The following is a 14,618-nucleotide window of genomic DNA, read 5'->3' as shown; positions in this document are numbered from 1 at the left end:
CATTCCAGAGCCCAAACCACCAAATCAGCAACTCAGACTTTTCTGAGGACAGAGGGCACCGCCACTCCCGGCTTCTAATGATGGTCACCTGTCTATCGAGTCCCGATCTGTGTGACATTTCATCAGGTCGTTGACGCTTTTAGCTGATCAACTTTATCCTCCTGAGAAAATTCTTTTCCATCCTTCATTTTTACTCTTGTTTAGGTCAATTCCTCCCTCTCTAGGGACATTCAAGGGGCCACGTCTTGCACCATATTAATTCAAGCATCATACCCACTATGACATAGGTAATCACTTGTTGATCATATGCTTAATCGCACTTGATTAATTTATTTGTCTCTAATTGAGATGATGTCATGGGTTTAGCTTATCTAAAAGAAAGAACTAATTTTTATCAACTAATTTTTACGCTATCATCCCACTACCTAGTTAAGCAAGGGTCAAAACCAACCAAGTTTAATATGAATATGAATTAAACACATATTAGCTCACCCAAGCCAAATTCCAAATCAGCTCAGGCTTGGCTTAAATTTAAACTAGTGCTCCTCTCATGTCTGTATTCTATTTTTATTTTTGAGAGAGAGAGAGAGAGAGAGAGAGAGAGAGAGAGAGAGAGAGAGAGGAAAATGAATACACTATCAGCATCATAATTATTCAAATTTGAATGCATGGGGACTCGCATATAAAATCTATGTGATAATGGATAAATGTTACTATGGAGACTCTATGCCTTTACTTTTAGACAGAGGTTATATAACGACACACTACTTAATGTAGATCGAAAGTACCTACTCAGAATCTAAAATCGACACCAACTAAATCAAGTATTAATAGTAGAAAAAAAAATCTAACTCCCACTTTTTAAAGCACCTCATCTCACTAAAACAAATTCCATTCACCTCTTCGTGTTACATTCTCTCTTTTTTTTTTTTTATAATAAAACTACATACTTTCTCCCTCCCACTTGAAGAGAAGAGCACCCCCAACTCGCATTAAAAGTTAAAAAATATCACTATCCCACTCAAAAAAAAAAAAACTCTACTGTATGAAGTTTAAGACTCAACTTATCTTAATATGGATCTAAATTCTAAAGTTATTAAAATAAATGATCAACTAAATAAATTCTAATGAGGGCAGGCCGCGCAATAAATCTCAACAAACCCTTGCTTGCTATCATCTTTCAAATTGGTGCGCGGCCAACTTATTTTGGTCACCATCATGGATGACCAAATAAAAGTTTTTTAAAAAAATTTTAACTTTAGGACAACCAACCAACGTCATCGCTAATCCGGACCCCACCCGGAAAAAAAGAAGGGTAATTAAAATAAGAAAATAAAAAAGAAACCAGAGAAGAACGAGAGGAAGACCGGCAGAGCCCGAATTCTCCGCTTTTATCCTCCGTTATTTGTTCTTCAAGTAATTCCATCCAAGAGCAAGAATAAGAAGCAGAATTAGAATAGACTCAGAATACATCGGCGTCGATGGAGGAAGAAGAGAAAGGCTTGGCGGCGGCGGAGGTGCCGGCGGTGGAGAGGCTGTTGGTGATGGTGGAGGAGATCGCCGCCATCTGTGACTTCCGGAACGCCTACAGGAAGCAGCTCGGGAACCTCTCCCGGCGGATCAAGCTGCTTGCCCCCATGTTCGACGAGCTTAAGGACAGTAGAGACCCAATCCCGGAGTCGACGGCTAGAACCCTAGCTCCTCTCGAGGACGCCCTGGCCTCCGCCAAGGAGCTCCTCCGCTTCGGCAGCGAAGGGAGCAAGATCTTCCTGGTATGTGGAAACCCAATACCAAGCTCTCTCTCACTTCTAATCTTCCGCCTTGCTCCTTGGGAAATGTGGCTTCTTGTCGATCACTGCTCTGATCTCGGTAGAAATTGGAGATTTCTTGAGTTCTTGGATTTTTCTTCGCATATAATCGTCAAAGTTCTGATCTTGATTTGATATTCATCAGCTAGAGTCGTTTCTCTTGCCACAATCGTAGACTATTCAACAGCAAATCATGCAAAACCAAAAAAAGCTATCATTTTTCCTTTTTCTGGCCTTTTCCTTTTGCTGGATGATCGCCGGACTCGAGGTTTTTGAAGTATGGAGGGTTTGCTTAAATTGCCCTTTCTTGGGGGGTTTGGGCTGCCAATATTTTTGAATCAAAACGTGGAATTTTTTTTATTGCACTTAGGTATCGAAATCTGAATATTCGGAATGGATATGGAAGTTAAGGATGGATGTGCTTTGTAAGAAAAACAGCTAATTGGAGGTTTTACGACGAAAAAGAAAAGAATATATGCTTTTTAGATTCTGTGGTTTTAATACGTACATAAATTCTAGGTAATTACTTTTGTGGTTGTGGATCTTTTCAGTCATTGGTCACAAGCTTTATCTTCATCCCTGGTTATGAACATTATAATGATGAAGTTGTTGGCTGCTGCATTTAAGTCCAGATGATTCGGCAATATATGGGCTCACTCAAAAAAATTAGTGGCAACTGGTCAAGATGGTGGTAGATCTGCAAGGAGTAGGTTATAGTCTATCTATTGTTTCAGGCGGTGAGGCTACACCACTCTGAGTAATAATGCAATTGTATCTAGTCTTCATTCTTTTTGGCGCATCCACTACGGCAATAGCAGAACGGAAGTAGAGATGCTGTGATCATATAGATGCATTGCTTCAGATGTACCCATGGAATTCCTTGGTTAGATGGAGAGCCTGGTTTTCTACCCCATATCTGCTTCATATAATTCAAAGGGAAAAAACATGGAAACTTACATGTATCTCTGTTTCCTTGCTTTCATGAGAAGATTGATGATTAAGATCGACGAGAAGAGGAATGAGATAAGAAAATTCCTACCGTTAGAAATTATTCCTACCAAATGCTAATGTGGATGCTTCTTGATTTATAGCTCATAGGTCCAAAAATTATGTTTTGATAATCTGTTCTGTTTCAAAATGAATTTTCTACATATCAGAATTCCAAAGAACTGCATCCTGGATACCAGTGTAGCATGGTATCTTTTGTTTTTATTTTGAAAAAAAACAATGCTAGATCAAATTGATTAATCTCACTCTGTTAAGACTGCCATGATCCACCTTTTCTGCTCCACAGCCTGTGTAGCTTGCTTTTCATTCTTATGCTGCTTCCTTTGTATCTGTTTTTGATTACTTAGAGGAGAACAGATTGCTTAGGTTGGTCGATAAATACATGCTGTCTGCCTGCAGATGCTCTGTTACATCCACGTTTGAATCCATATGCCTATATTTGCCTTTATAATCTCAGGTTCTTGAGAGGGATAAGATAATGAAAAGGTTCCAGGAAGTAACTGCTCAATTGGAGCAAGCTTTGGGTGGAGTTTCCTTTGATGAACTTGACATATCAGATGAAGTTAGAGAGCAGGTATGGTTATCCTCTACAGCAGTTAGATTCTTGATTCTTAAACATAATTTTTACCCATCCTGTTTACATCAGCAAGCACACATAATCTTGCCATTAAACAATAGTTCGACCGTTTTCAATTTTCTTTGTTATCATAAAGAACTAAGCCCGCGCCCAGTTCATGTTCTTGATGAAATATGCAGTAAGATAAACATTTTGTACAGGTTGAGCTTGTGCATGCTCAGTTTAAAAGAGCCAAAGAACGGATTGATATGCCAGATCCTGAGCTATATGGTGATCTTTTATCCCTACACAATAAGGGCACTGATGCAAGTGCAGATCCAACTATCCTGGGAAAGTTAGCAGAAAAATTACAATTGATGACTATCTATGATCTCAAACAAGAATCATTAGCTTTACATGAGATGGTGGTTGCCAGTGGCGGTGGAGATCCTGGAGCGAACATCGAAAAGATGTCGATGTTGCTAAAGAAGATTAAGGATTTTATGCAGACCCAGAACCCTGAAATGGGCACTCCAGCAAATTCTAAATTTCTTTCCGATGGCAAGCCTAAAACTCTGGTCATTCCAGATGACTTCCGCTGTCCAATATCGCTGGATCTGATGAGCGATCCAGTCATTGTGGCCACCGGACAGGTACCTGCTCAATCTCAATTTTTTTCCCACCCCATCATTATTAAGATTCATCTCATTCCTTGTAATGTATCTTCTATCTACAGACATATGAACGTACATGCATTGAGAAGTGGTTAGCGTCTGGGCATGACACTTGCCCAAAGACACAGCAGAGGTTGTCCAACGTGTCAATAACACCGAATTTTGTCCTCCGCAGCCTTATAGCTCATTGGTGTGAAGCCAATGGTGTGGAGCTACCAAAGCGACCTACCCGGCCTAGTAAGCCCTCCTCAGCCTGCTCCTCAAGTGAACGTGCTAATATAGATGCACTTCTGTGCAAGTTATCCTCCCCCGATCTCGAAGACCAAAGATCAGCTGCTGGAGAACTTCGTCTTCTAGCCAAGCGCAATGCTGACAACCGCATCTGTATAGCTGAGGCTGGTGCTATCCCTCGCCTCGTAAATCTACTTGCCACGGCTGACCCACGCATTCAGGAGCATGCAGTTACTGCCCTTCTGAATCTCTCCATCTGCGAGGAGAACAAGGCAAACATTATTGCTTCAAGGGCTGTGCCTGGAATTGTGCATGTGCTGAGGAATGGTAGCATGGAAGCAAGGGAGAATGCTGCAGCCACCCTTTTCAGCCTATCTATTGTAGATGAAAATAAAGTAATGATCGGGGCATCAGGGGCAATTCCAGCACTTGTATCTCTGCTGAGTGAAGGCACCCAGAGAGGCAAGAAGGATGCGGCAACAGCACTTTTTAACCTGTGCATATACCAGGGGAATAAGGGAAAGGCGGTGAGAGCTGGCGTGGTTCCATTACTAATGGGACTTCTAACAGAGCCTGCAGGGGGGATGGTGGACGAAGCACTGGCTATACTAGCAATACTGTCAAGTCACCCTGAGGGGAAGGCTGCACTCGGAGCTGCTGAGGCTGTGCCAGTGCTGGTGGAGGTGATCAGAAGTGGAACCCCCAGGAATAGAGAGAATGCAGCAGCTGTTCTGCTGCATCTATGTAGTGGGGAGCAGCAGTACCATTATCTAGCCATGGCGCAGGACTGCGGAGTGTTAGGACCCTTGCACGAGCTTGCAATGAATGGCACAGACAGGGGCAAGAGAAAGGCGGTGCAGTTGCTCGAGCGCATGAGCCGATTTATGGAGCAGCAACAGGAGACTCAGGCTCAGGCTGCATCTTTGGTTCGCACTCAGTTCGAGGTCCTTGCCGAGGCTGAACAGTCAGAAATTCCAACTTCCACGGCCCTTGTTGATTTATAACCTTTTCCTCCTTGTTGGATTGTTACTTTTGTGCCAATTTGTTGAGGTGAGGAAGATTGATATGAAGATTGGCTGGTGGAAGGTCACCTGCCTGCCGATTTTAATTTATGGATCGTGTTGTTATGTACTGAGTTTGGAATATAGATTTAGTAGTGATGGAGGGTTGTTTTTTAATCAGAAAGCGTGGGAGGTGTAATATCACCTGCCTTTCCGATTAAATATGGGTTGTGTTGTTAGATTTGAGTTTGGGGTTATGCCTATGTTGGAGAGCCTATGACTGAGAATATGGAGGGAATCCTTGTAATGTATCATATAGCACGATGTAGTGTGGCCTTATTCAATTTTAGTAGAGAGAAATATGATAAAACGTTGCAGTGATGTGAAGATTCCTCTGGTCCTCTTTGTTTCAGGACTCAGTTCTAGAAGACCAGCTTCTTCAGGTTTGAATGTCTACCATCCTGTGAGGCTTGGCTTTATAAACTAGGTGGAACTGCAGGTTGGATAAGAAGAAAGGATCTTTGAGAATGCATCTATCAGCTGGAACATTCTACTGTATTTTGCTCTGGGGAGATCATTTTGGATAAAGTTGTATATCTAGGCTGTTGCCTTCGCAAGCTGCAGGACTACAGCATCTTCCATGTGAAGCTATGTCATTTTCTTTGACAAGCAAGTAAAGGGCTATTTTCCGAAAGCTATTTTTCAATATCCTTGATGAAAGGATTGGTGCGATCTTGTGCTGTTTTTCTTAATAGAAGGACAAATGAGTATTTCTGTTTGATATTGATGGATGCTTATGTTGGAGTCCAATTGTCAATCATTCACACCTAGTGCTTGAAAACCTAATCTGCAAGTCAATGAGCAGTGACAACTAGTCGGGTTTGGGCTATTAAAAAATTCAGCTTTAACTTGATTTTTCATGATTTGGCTATGTGAAGCGAACTAACGTGGTTGTGTATATCGAAATTAGACATTGTCTTGAATTTACTGATTCCATTGAGTTCCAAAAAACAACCCAAACTATTATACCTCAAAAATACAAGAAAGTGGCAAGGCATTCAATCTATGGAGCAGCACCCTCAAGAGAAAGTACCAGTAGGGCATACTATGTGGTTGTGGATTTGCTTAGTTTTGATAGACAAAAAGGTCAAAAATCTTAAATAAAGAAGCTTTTTCTTAACTAAATTGTGCCCTGTTGTGCAACTCCAAATTCATGAATAGCTGCTTGTGTTCATGGACTGATCCGAACAACATGCTGCTGAGCCAATCCAAAGTATCATCCCTCAATCTTTGACCATATAATGCTGAATCGTATGCCGCCTATGACTCTAACTTAATGTATTTAAATATAAGGCCAAAATCGACGTTACCTAGTGGAGTTTTAAAGCCAAAAAAAAAAAGAAAAAAAGAAAAAATCCCAAACAACCATGTAACTCCTCTTTGAAGGCAATACAGTCAGGACGACAATAAATACTAGTGTAGATCCAATCTTCTGAGCTTCCTTGGTCACTCTGTCAGTTTCTTCACTTTCTATGATGATTGATGGCCATAAGACGAGCTAAGTTGTTTGGTGTGCTTGAATGTGAAAGGCATTCCAATGAGGATTGGCTGGTAAGTAGAAGCTATGAGCAAGCCTCTGTTTTAGTGCTTGTTTTAATATTCCAATGGGCCTACTATCTGAACGTAAGTAGGAGCCTCTCGTTGGAGGCCCGAGACATCACTGTTGCGTCAGGTGGTCGCAACGATGACTTTTCTTCCACGGAATAAAGTGGATGCAAAACCCCAACTGGCCCATCGCAAGGGCCCTTCAATGGTTTGTAAGCCTTGGCCTACTAAATAGAGTTGACGAGGAGAGAGAAGAGAAAGAAAACAAGCACAAGCATCCTCTCTTTCAACTTTTTGCTGGCGAAGGATTTGGTAATGAGAGGTGACAAATGAGTAGAACACTCATGGCTCATTCTTCCTACTTTTTTCTAAACTTTTGACCGAGGTGGGCCAGGCTTCCTTTAGAGTTGGAAAACACGTATCTTAGGCCATTAGATTGTTGGGTTTCTTTAGAGCTCTGCACAACTTTGCCTAAGTTGGCCTGGGTGGGTGATAAAAGCCATTCAGAGAGATGGCAGAAGACTTGTTCTGGAAAGAGCAAGTAGTGCTATACTTTGCAAGAGCTCTATTGCGCCTTGGGAGTTAATTTGGACTGAAAGTTGATTGAGGCAAATTAGTAAACGGCAAACCAGGGTTGTATTCTTTTAACTGATGCAGGTATGCATGCATGTCACTAAGCCAGAGTCAGTTTTATGTATTTAGAGGGCAATAAGAATTGTAGATCATGTTAGCTTCACTCCCATCTTGAGTTTGAGGGAGGATGTTAGCTTAGCTGTATATTGCTTAGCTAGTGACATGACCTGATAATATAGCCGTTGTAATATAGCCGTTGTAACTTTACATGAGCTGTATACGATAGCCACCTTCTTATAAAGGTAGGCTATGGATGGTTTCTACTTAGTAAGAAAAGATCTTCATCTTCTCTTCTCCTCTATCTTGACAGATCAATTGTCCAAGGCTTAGCTCAAGGCATTGGTCTAGTTCTTTTATTCAAAAAATGTCGCCGATCCGATTCCTATTATAGGGCGGGGAGGAGTATTGTTGGAGAAAGATTATGGTAGGTGAATCATTGGTAACTGGAATGCAAAATATAATTGGTCCCTTCTTTTTTTATTGTAATTGAGGTCCATCCCTTGGATTACCATTTTATATTTAATTTATGTTGATTGAAAATCATATTCCCACCTTTTGATTTTGATGGCCATTTTATGTGTAACTATCTTCAAAATGGGTATAATTGTATATAAAGACAGCTCTGGAAAATGCTAATCTAATTGTATCCAATGAACTAAACTACAATATTAATTGTGTAAATGTTAAATATAAAATGACAGTTAAACAATTTAAGAACCTGGTGTTAAGTTCCTTTTTTTTTTTGGGTCCTCCCTCCATCTCTAAGAAAATACAATAAAAATGTCACCATTCAGGTAAAACCGTACATTCTCACCCTCTTCGAGAGTTGTTTAATCCTTTTCAAGGAAACAAAACGATCCCAAGTTCTCATCCCCCTAGAAATGTCCATAAACTTGTACTTCCGATATAACGCATGCAATGGCTGGACAGGAATGCCGGTCTTTTCGAGGGGAGGAGGTCGTCTCCGAGGATGGTGGTAGACAGAGCGATGCTATCTGCGAGGGAGGTTCTTGCGGCTACCGTCGGGTTTTCTTCTGGGTTAGCCAGGAACATCTGGGGTACTTGTCACGCTGTTTCAGCGCCCCGGTTTGCCCTTGTTTCTTGGGTACCCCCACCCCCTGGCTTTCTCAAGGTAAATTTCGACGGTAGTCGGTCAGCAGATGGTGTGACTGGAGGGATCGGATTTGTGATCAGGGACCATCTGGGGAGGATGATAGCAGCAGGAGGGCGGCGTACGCCGGGTCTCACAGTGGTTGGGGCTGAGTTGCAGACGGCATGGGAGGGTATATCCTATGCATGGCATGTTCTTGGTGTGGAGAGGGTATGCCTCGAGGGTGACTCTTCTGTGGTTATTGACTGGATTCGAGGAGCGGATCGTTTTGGAGATGGCCACCCCCTGGTTCGGGAGATCCGTGGGTTGGTGCGATTGATGGGTGAGGTTCAGATTGGACATGTGTTTAGGGAGGCGAACAGAGCTGCAGACTGGATCGCCTCCTTTGTAGCCCGGCACTCCGGAAATTTTCTGTGGACGTCTGTGTCGGACGTCCATCCTTCCTTGTATCTCTTACTGTCCCGCGATATGGCTGGGTGTACTCACGTCAGAATTATATGAAATGAGTAGCCGCTTTTAACCAAAAAAAATATAACGCATGCAATTGTTACCAACTCCTTTGTTCCGATAAAGCACACCCACTAAAGCACAGTCAAAGCTTGCTTTGCTGCATTTTATTAGTCGATGGGGCAAATGAAAACAAACCATCTCTGAAAACATTAAGAGAACCATACAAGCCATCTATGCTAACCGGATCATATTGAAGGGAAGACCTTCAATGTGAAGGTCTTCCCTTCAATATATATATATATAAAACGATGCGAAGGGTCTTCTCAGTCGCTCCAACACTGAAGATTCCAGTAATCACATCAAAGTGGAGGAGACACCAGACTTTATCCTGTTTAATTTTTGATCGCTCTTCAAGGTTGGGAGAATTCAAGAAGGATTCGAAACATGACCTCGTGAACAGTATCTTAGATATGGGTGATGTTCTCACGTAGGTCATGAAAGAGGAAAGCCAAATGACTACTGTACGTAAAAGATATCTGAGAAAATCTGAATGAATATTAGATTTTTTAAGTATGTGTGACATATAAAAGTCCTTGATAAGGCCATATACAACATCATAAAAATGTCTTTCATAGGGTTGTTTTCAACACAGACGCTAGCGAAATTTCGTCATTGCTAGACAGAAGCAAGTAGTAGAAAATTTAATAATTAACGCAATCATGTGTCACAAGGTTCAAGCTTATAGTTCTGCCACTTGACAACGTTCTTTGCAACTTTAAGGTAATGATTTCAAGTGCCGATCGAGCCATCATTAACGTTCTGCAAAGCCACAATTAAAATATAATAAGCATATGTTATGCACCTTAAGTCATTCCCCATGCACCATTCTTTTGTTTTTGAAAGAAGGAATTAAGTACTTGACTTGCAGTCTTCGTTTGCACGTAGGTGTAGACGTACAATGCAACAAACCGCATTAATCATCAAGATTTAATTGGTTCTTGGACCCTGCGATACTTTATTAAATATTTACCATCGAACCGTATATATATAGCACTTCAAGCATGAATTTCTTTACAGAATGATTAAAATAAACTTCTTTGAGCCAACAAATTCATTACAACCCATGAAAACACTGGAAGAGAGATCGTCCTTGTTTAGCCTTATAACTAGTATTTTGATATCATAAACAATGTGTCATGTCATCTTCGAATGCAATACCTGAGGTGTCTGTTGATGGATCACTCACGATTAGGAACATGATTGAGCTCATGCGAGGCAACGTGAGCCGGCATGGATTCTCGGGGCCCCCTCCACCTTCTCTCTCCCTCCCTCTCTCGCCCTGTAAGCTATGTACTAAAGGAGAAACCAACATAAAAGACCCTTACAGGAGCCCATTCAAAAAAGTTAAAGCTGCCATCACTTCTCCCACACCACAACACCCTTCTCCTCCTCTCTAAACAAAAATATCCTCAGATATCGCCCCATAACTATGAGTATACTGATGCTCACCTCCCTTCCTTCAAGGAAGCCTGTTTTGTGTTGCACCCTACCACTTGTTCAGTTGTACGTACAACCCTCTCTCTCTAGCCCCCCATCGATTTTGGTTTCCATTTATATCATATTGCTGTCGTCTGCTCAGGATAACACAAGGGAGGATTTCTCTCTCTCTTTTTCAGTGTATACATGGGCTTGGTTTGGTCGCTTTATTCCCTCCAACAGAGCCTGCATTGGACGTCGCGAAAGCAGACGTAAAACCAGATTCCCCTTCGACAGCGACAGGTAAACCAACAGGGATTTTCTGGGGATTTCACCTTTAGCTATCATTTCCGCGATCCTTCCCTTCCCTTTCTCTTGTTTCAGTGCATGTGTGTGCTCCTTCCATGGCTGGCTTTGGTCTTAGGTTATTCTAATGAAAGAATTTTTTGGGCTGCATGAATTTTTGTGAGATCTCGGCTTTTGTTCACCCCCCCCAACCCAACCAGGAGGTTACATGAATATATGTGCAATATTAAAATCTAAAACTGTAGTCAAAAGGATAACTAGCTAGAGCCTAGAGGGTTCTTCTGATTCGAGGCAGAACCCATACCAAATCTAACAGCGTATATGCCGATATAAAGTGCTTGTCTCTCTGTCTCTCACATAAGGTGTTGTGTGCCTGTGCGATTTATGGATGTTTGGGACTTCGTAGTTTTGCGCTTACATAAATTTTGTAGCAAAATGTAGAGAAAAGAACCTTCCTAATTAAAATGAAGGACAGCAACCAGGATCTCTTGGTGGATTTGCAAGGATCGATATAGAATAAATATAAGTTCCATTTCACAAAACGGTGCTTGTAATGTGGAAATATAAGACCTCAAAACGCAAACATATATATATACACATATAGTATAGAATCTAGAGACCATGGGAAGGCATTATATAAATCAGAACCAAGAAAAGACAAAGTGGAAGAAGAGAATATCACTTGCCAGTCAAGAATAGGCTTCAAAACTCTAGAAATCTGAAGGCAGGCAGCATCGATATGGGTGATGGCAAAATTCTTTGACTACAACTGACTGAGGAGGTAGTTATTATTTTGAATTCCAAAATGTACATACTTCTCAGCCTCCAATGTGGGGACATGGTATTGATGGCAAATACGAGCAAAGCAGTCGGTAAAAATTATGCACGGGGAACCAGGAAGTGGCAGTCGAGACCTGTTTAGAAACTTCTTCCAATGCGATTGTTCAATCAGACAATCTCTCGAAAGAGGAGAAATGATACTTGTTTTCAGAACTTTCACTTCCGGAATGCACTCGTATTTCCAGTAAAGAAAAGCCTCGAAAGGAGAATATGTGCCCATCCTGAGCCAGTTCTCCAGTTTAAACTTCGTATATATTCAGGATTTTGCATGGAGAGAGAGGAGAGAGGGAGGGACGGAGGGGGGGAGAGAGAGAGAGAGAGAGACCAGTAGGCTTCAGGTCGTAGCTATGGTAAGATAATCTATGACTGTTCTAGCTACTCACATTTGCTGTCTTCTGGAAGACCGAAACTTTAAATATCATGATGCCAATAATATTGCCACTGTAGATCACATACATTTCAACATGGCAGAATAGCTCCTGGTTCATAAAAAAAAAAAAAAACGCAGAATAGCTAAACTTTCCAATGTATTGGTTAACTATTTGGGTGAGAGAAATTATATCTGACCCTGCTTTATCTATGACGATCCAAAGAGGCTAGCTTAAAACAATGAAGAATAAATCAGTCTCTATATGTGGTTTCGTAAGATGAAGAAGACTTAATCATCAAGTAAACTACATCCACAAACACAGGAGCAAATCTAATAGTTTCTCGTCACATGGCAGTAGTAATAGGTCTAGTGTTAACAAGAAGCTATTCAAGACAATGAAGTAACATACATTGCTCATGTCCATTTTTTTAAGAAGCAACTCTCGATGTCAGAGATATCAAACTCATGCACCACGTCTGTAGGCATTCTGTAAGATACAAAGGAAGGATACAGAAATCTAAAAACCAGCCCAATATATTCGCCCGGAAACAAGAAACTGACCTACCATTCCTAGCTTCTTCAGTAGCCTTTAACGCGAGTACATTAAAGGTTGTAGCAAACAAGTGCTTCTTTCTTCTCCGAAGCCATTGCAAAAATTAAGCATCCAGGGCGAGGGTTAACGCAAGAACCACTAAATAAGAACTGGGAATTACAAGATATTGCCTGAAGTTGAAGAGTTGAAGCCCGAGAGATCCCCTGTCCACCCGGCGCTGCCACCACTGGCCGTGCCGGCGCCGGCGCCGCCACCCCAGTACTGATTATTCCCGGGGACAGCCAGATATTGCCTCGGCAAATTGAGCCGCTGAGAGTTGTCCTCCATCTTCACCGACGCCAGTTGCGAGATTAGCCCGGAGCCTGACAACTTTGGAAGGAACTGACCGGCGAAGCCCTCGCCCCCACTTTCTTCATCGAGAGGGTACAGTCCCGGCACCGGTTGTGCTGGTGGCGGCGGTGGGGCCTCCAGTCCTCCTAGGAAAGGGAACTGCTGGATCTGCTGCAGCCTCCACTGCTCGAGGCCGATGCTCGAGCTGCTCCCCACCTGATAATCCAGCTGCTCGATGGGATGGATCCCGGTAAAGCTCAGCCCGAGATTGGAGGAACCACCATAGTCGGCCAAAGGGTGCAAGGAGGCCATGAAGGGCAACTGGGTTGGCGGGGCGATGCTCGGAAGAATTGCGCAGCCGGCACTTGTGGCAGTGGAGGACGACGAGGAGGAGGCGTTGGCGGCCTGGCGATCAGCAGTGGTGGAGGATTTTGAGGAGCTCCCGGAAGACTTGGTCCGCTTGTTGCGGCGGCAGCCACCGCCAACGGGAACATTGCGAAGGGCGCCGCCGCGAGTCCAGTAGCGGCGGCAGGTCTTGCAAAAGTGGCGAGGCTGCGACAGGGAGTAGTTGTTGAAGTAGCAGAACTTGGTGTTGGTGGAGTCGCAGCGCGGGCACTTGAGGGCCGGCTCAGGCTGAGGGATCTTAGCAAGGCGAGCCCTGTCGGTCATCGAAACGGGCCTCGCTGACCCGGCTGCCATCCCGGCCTCAGGGCGTGGCGCGGCCAACCCTGGAGGGAGCTGGTGGGCCTCGCCACCGCTGCCACCGCTAGCGCTTGGTGGCTGATGAGCTTGCTGCTATATATATGTGCAAATAGAAAAGAGGAAAAATATACATAAAAAAAAGATTAAGAAAGAGAAGAAAAAAAAAACATGGTATATTCAAGAAGAGATGGGGAAAAGGGTGGGAATATTTCACTCTTTTTAATCTGCTTTTTTGATGAAGAAGCTTGGGGCGAGAAGTTTGGAAATAAGGGGAGGAGAGAAGGGGAAGAAACTCACCTGGTTCCAGTTGGGGAGATCAAGATAGACTGGAACTGAGGAAAAAACCATGGTCTTTTTCTTCTTCTTTCTTCTTCTTCTCTTTTTGTTTTTTAAGGATGATGGGGTTTGGAGATGGTGGAGAATCACATCCACAAGAAGTCGAAGGGAGAGGAAAGGAGGGGAGACATAGAGAGAAGAGAAGGAAAAGAAAAGGAGGGAGGGGGAGGGGGGGTTTATTTCTTTTCTTTTCTGGTGTCTGTATTTTTTATGGTAGCGTTGGCTGAGTAGATGGGGTTTGGAGAGAGTTCCTTAACCTTTAAGCTTCTAAGGCTGATGCTGAAACAGTGTTTAGGGATTTAGTGGCTGGCTGCTCTCATGCATGGAGAAAAGCTAGAGATAGAAAAAGGAGGCTGCTAGGACAGCCATGGAACCCTAATACTATGATTATCTGAAGAGAAATAATAAAAAACTCAAAGCTTAGTTAGAAAAACATCCTCCATATATCAGTGGAGAAAGGAAAAAGGTGGTCTTGGTGGTGTGGTACTGTTTGCCTGGCTCTCTCTCTCTCTCTCTCTCTCTCTCTCTCTCTCTCTCTCCCCCCTCCCCCCCTCCCCCCCAAATGTTCAACTTGCATGGAATGCGTGATGTGGAACCTCATGTCGTGTTTTTCATTTCTTTTTAAATT

General features: G+C 42.8%; 2 protein-coding genes across 3 annotated transcripts; one reads left to right on the top strand and one right to left on the bottom strand.

Moving 5' to 3' along the window:
- Window positions 1-1,351: 1,351 nt before the first annotated feature.
- LOC103716511 (protein spotted leaf 11-like) lies at window positions 1,352-5,836 on the top strand. Its single transcript, XM_008804537.3, has 4 exons — window positions 1,352-1,772; window positions 3,274-3,390; window positions 3,594-4,025; window positions 4,109-5,836. The coding sequence occupies exons 1-4, from the start codon at window positions 1,482-1,484 to the stop codon at window positions 5,279-5,281; spliced, it is 2,013 nt and encodes a 670-aa protein (XP_008802759.2). The 5' UTR covers window positions 1,352-1,481; the 3' UTR covers window positions 5,282-5,836.
- A 6,600-nt stretch (window positions 5,837-12,436) lies between these two features.
- LOC103716512 (dof zinc finger protein DOF5.1-like) lies at window positions 12,437-14,342 on the bottom strand. Of its 2 annotated transcripts, none has more exons than XM_017845051.3 (2): window positions 13,952-14,342; window positions 12,437-13,744 (listed from the first exon to the last, which is right to left on the bottom strand). In XM_017845051.3, the coding sequence occupies exons 1-2, from the start codon at window positions 14,000-14,002 to the stop codon at window positions 12,779-12,781; spliced, it is 1,017 nt and encodes a 338-aa protein (XP_017700540.1). In that variant the 5' UTR covers window positions 14,003-14,342; the 3' UTR covers window positions 12,437-12,778. The 2 variants fall into 2 exon arrangements, with proteins under 2 accessions (XP_017700540.1, XP_008802760.1); XM_008804538.4 differs by having other exon boundaries at window positions 12,437-13,747; window positions 13,952-14,338.
- Window positions 14,343-14,618: the final 276 nt, after the last annotated feature.

The sequence above is a fragment of the Phoenix dactylifera genome, chromosome 3, assembly GCF_009389715.1.
Source record: "Phoenix dactylifera cultivar Barhee BC4 chromosome 3, palm_55x_up_171113_PBpolish2nd_filt_p, whole genome shotgun sequence".
NCBI lineage: Eukaryota > Viridiplantae > Streptophyta > Magnoliopsida > Arecales > Arecaceae > Phoenix > Phoenix dactylifera.
The sequence above is the reverse complement of the archived record's forward strand: the minus strand, read 5'-3'. Positions and strand labels throughout refer to the sequence as shown.

Excerpts from the sequence above, each read along its gene's own strand:
- LOC103716512 (XM_008804538.4), bottom strand. The coding sequence starts at position 14,002 with ATGGTTTTTTCCTCAGTTCCAGTCTATCTTGATCTCCCCAACTGGAAC. Across the intron at positions 13,748-13,951 it reads ATCTCCCCAACTGGAACCAG|CAGCAAGCTCATCAGCCACC; the intron begins GTGAGTTTCTTC and ends ACATATATATAG.
- LOC103716511 (XM_008804537.3), top strand. The coding sequence starts at position 1,482 with ATGGAGGAAGAAGAGAAAGGCTTGGCGGCGGCGGAGGTGCCGGCGGTG. Across the intron at positions 1,773-3,273 it reads AAGGGAGCAAGATCTTCCTG|GTTCTTGAGAGGGATAAGAT; the intron begins GTATGTGGAAAC and ends TTATAATCTCAG. Across the intron at positions 4,026-4,108 it reads TCATTGTGGCCACCGGACAG|ACATATGAACGTACATGCAT; the intron begins GTACCTGCTCAA and ends TTCTATCTACAG.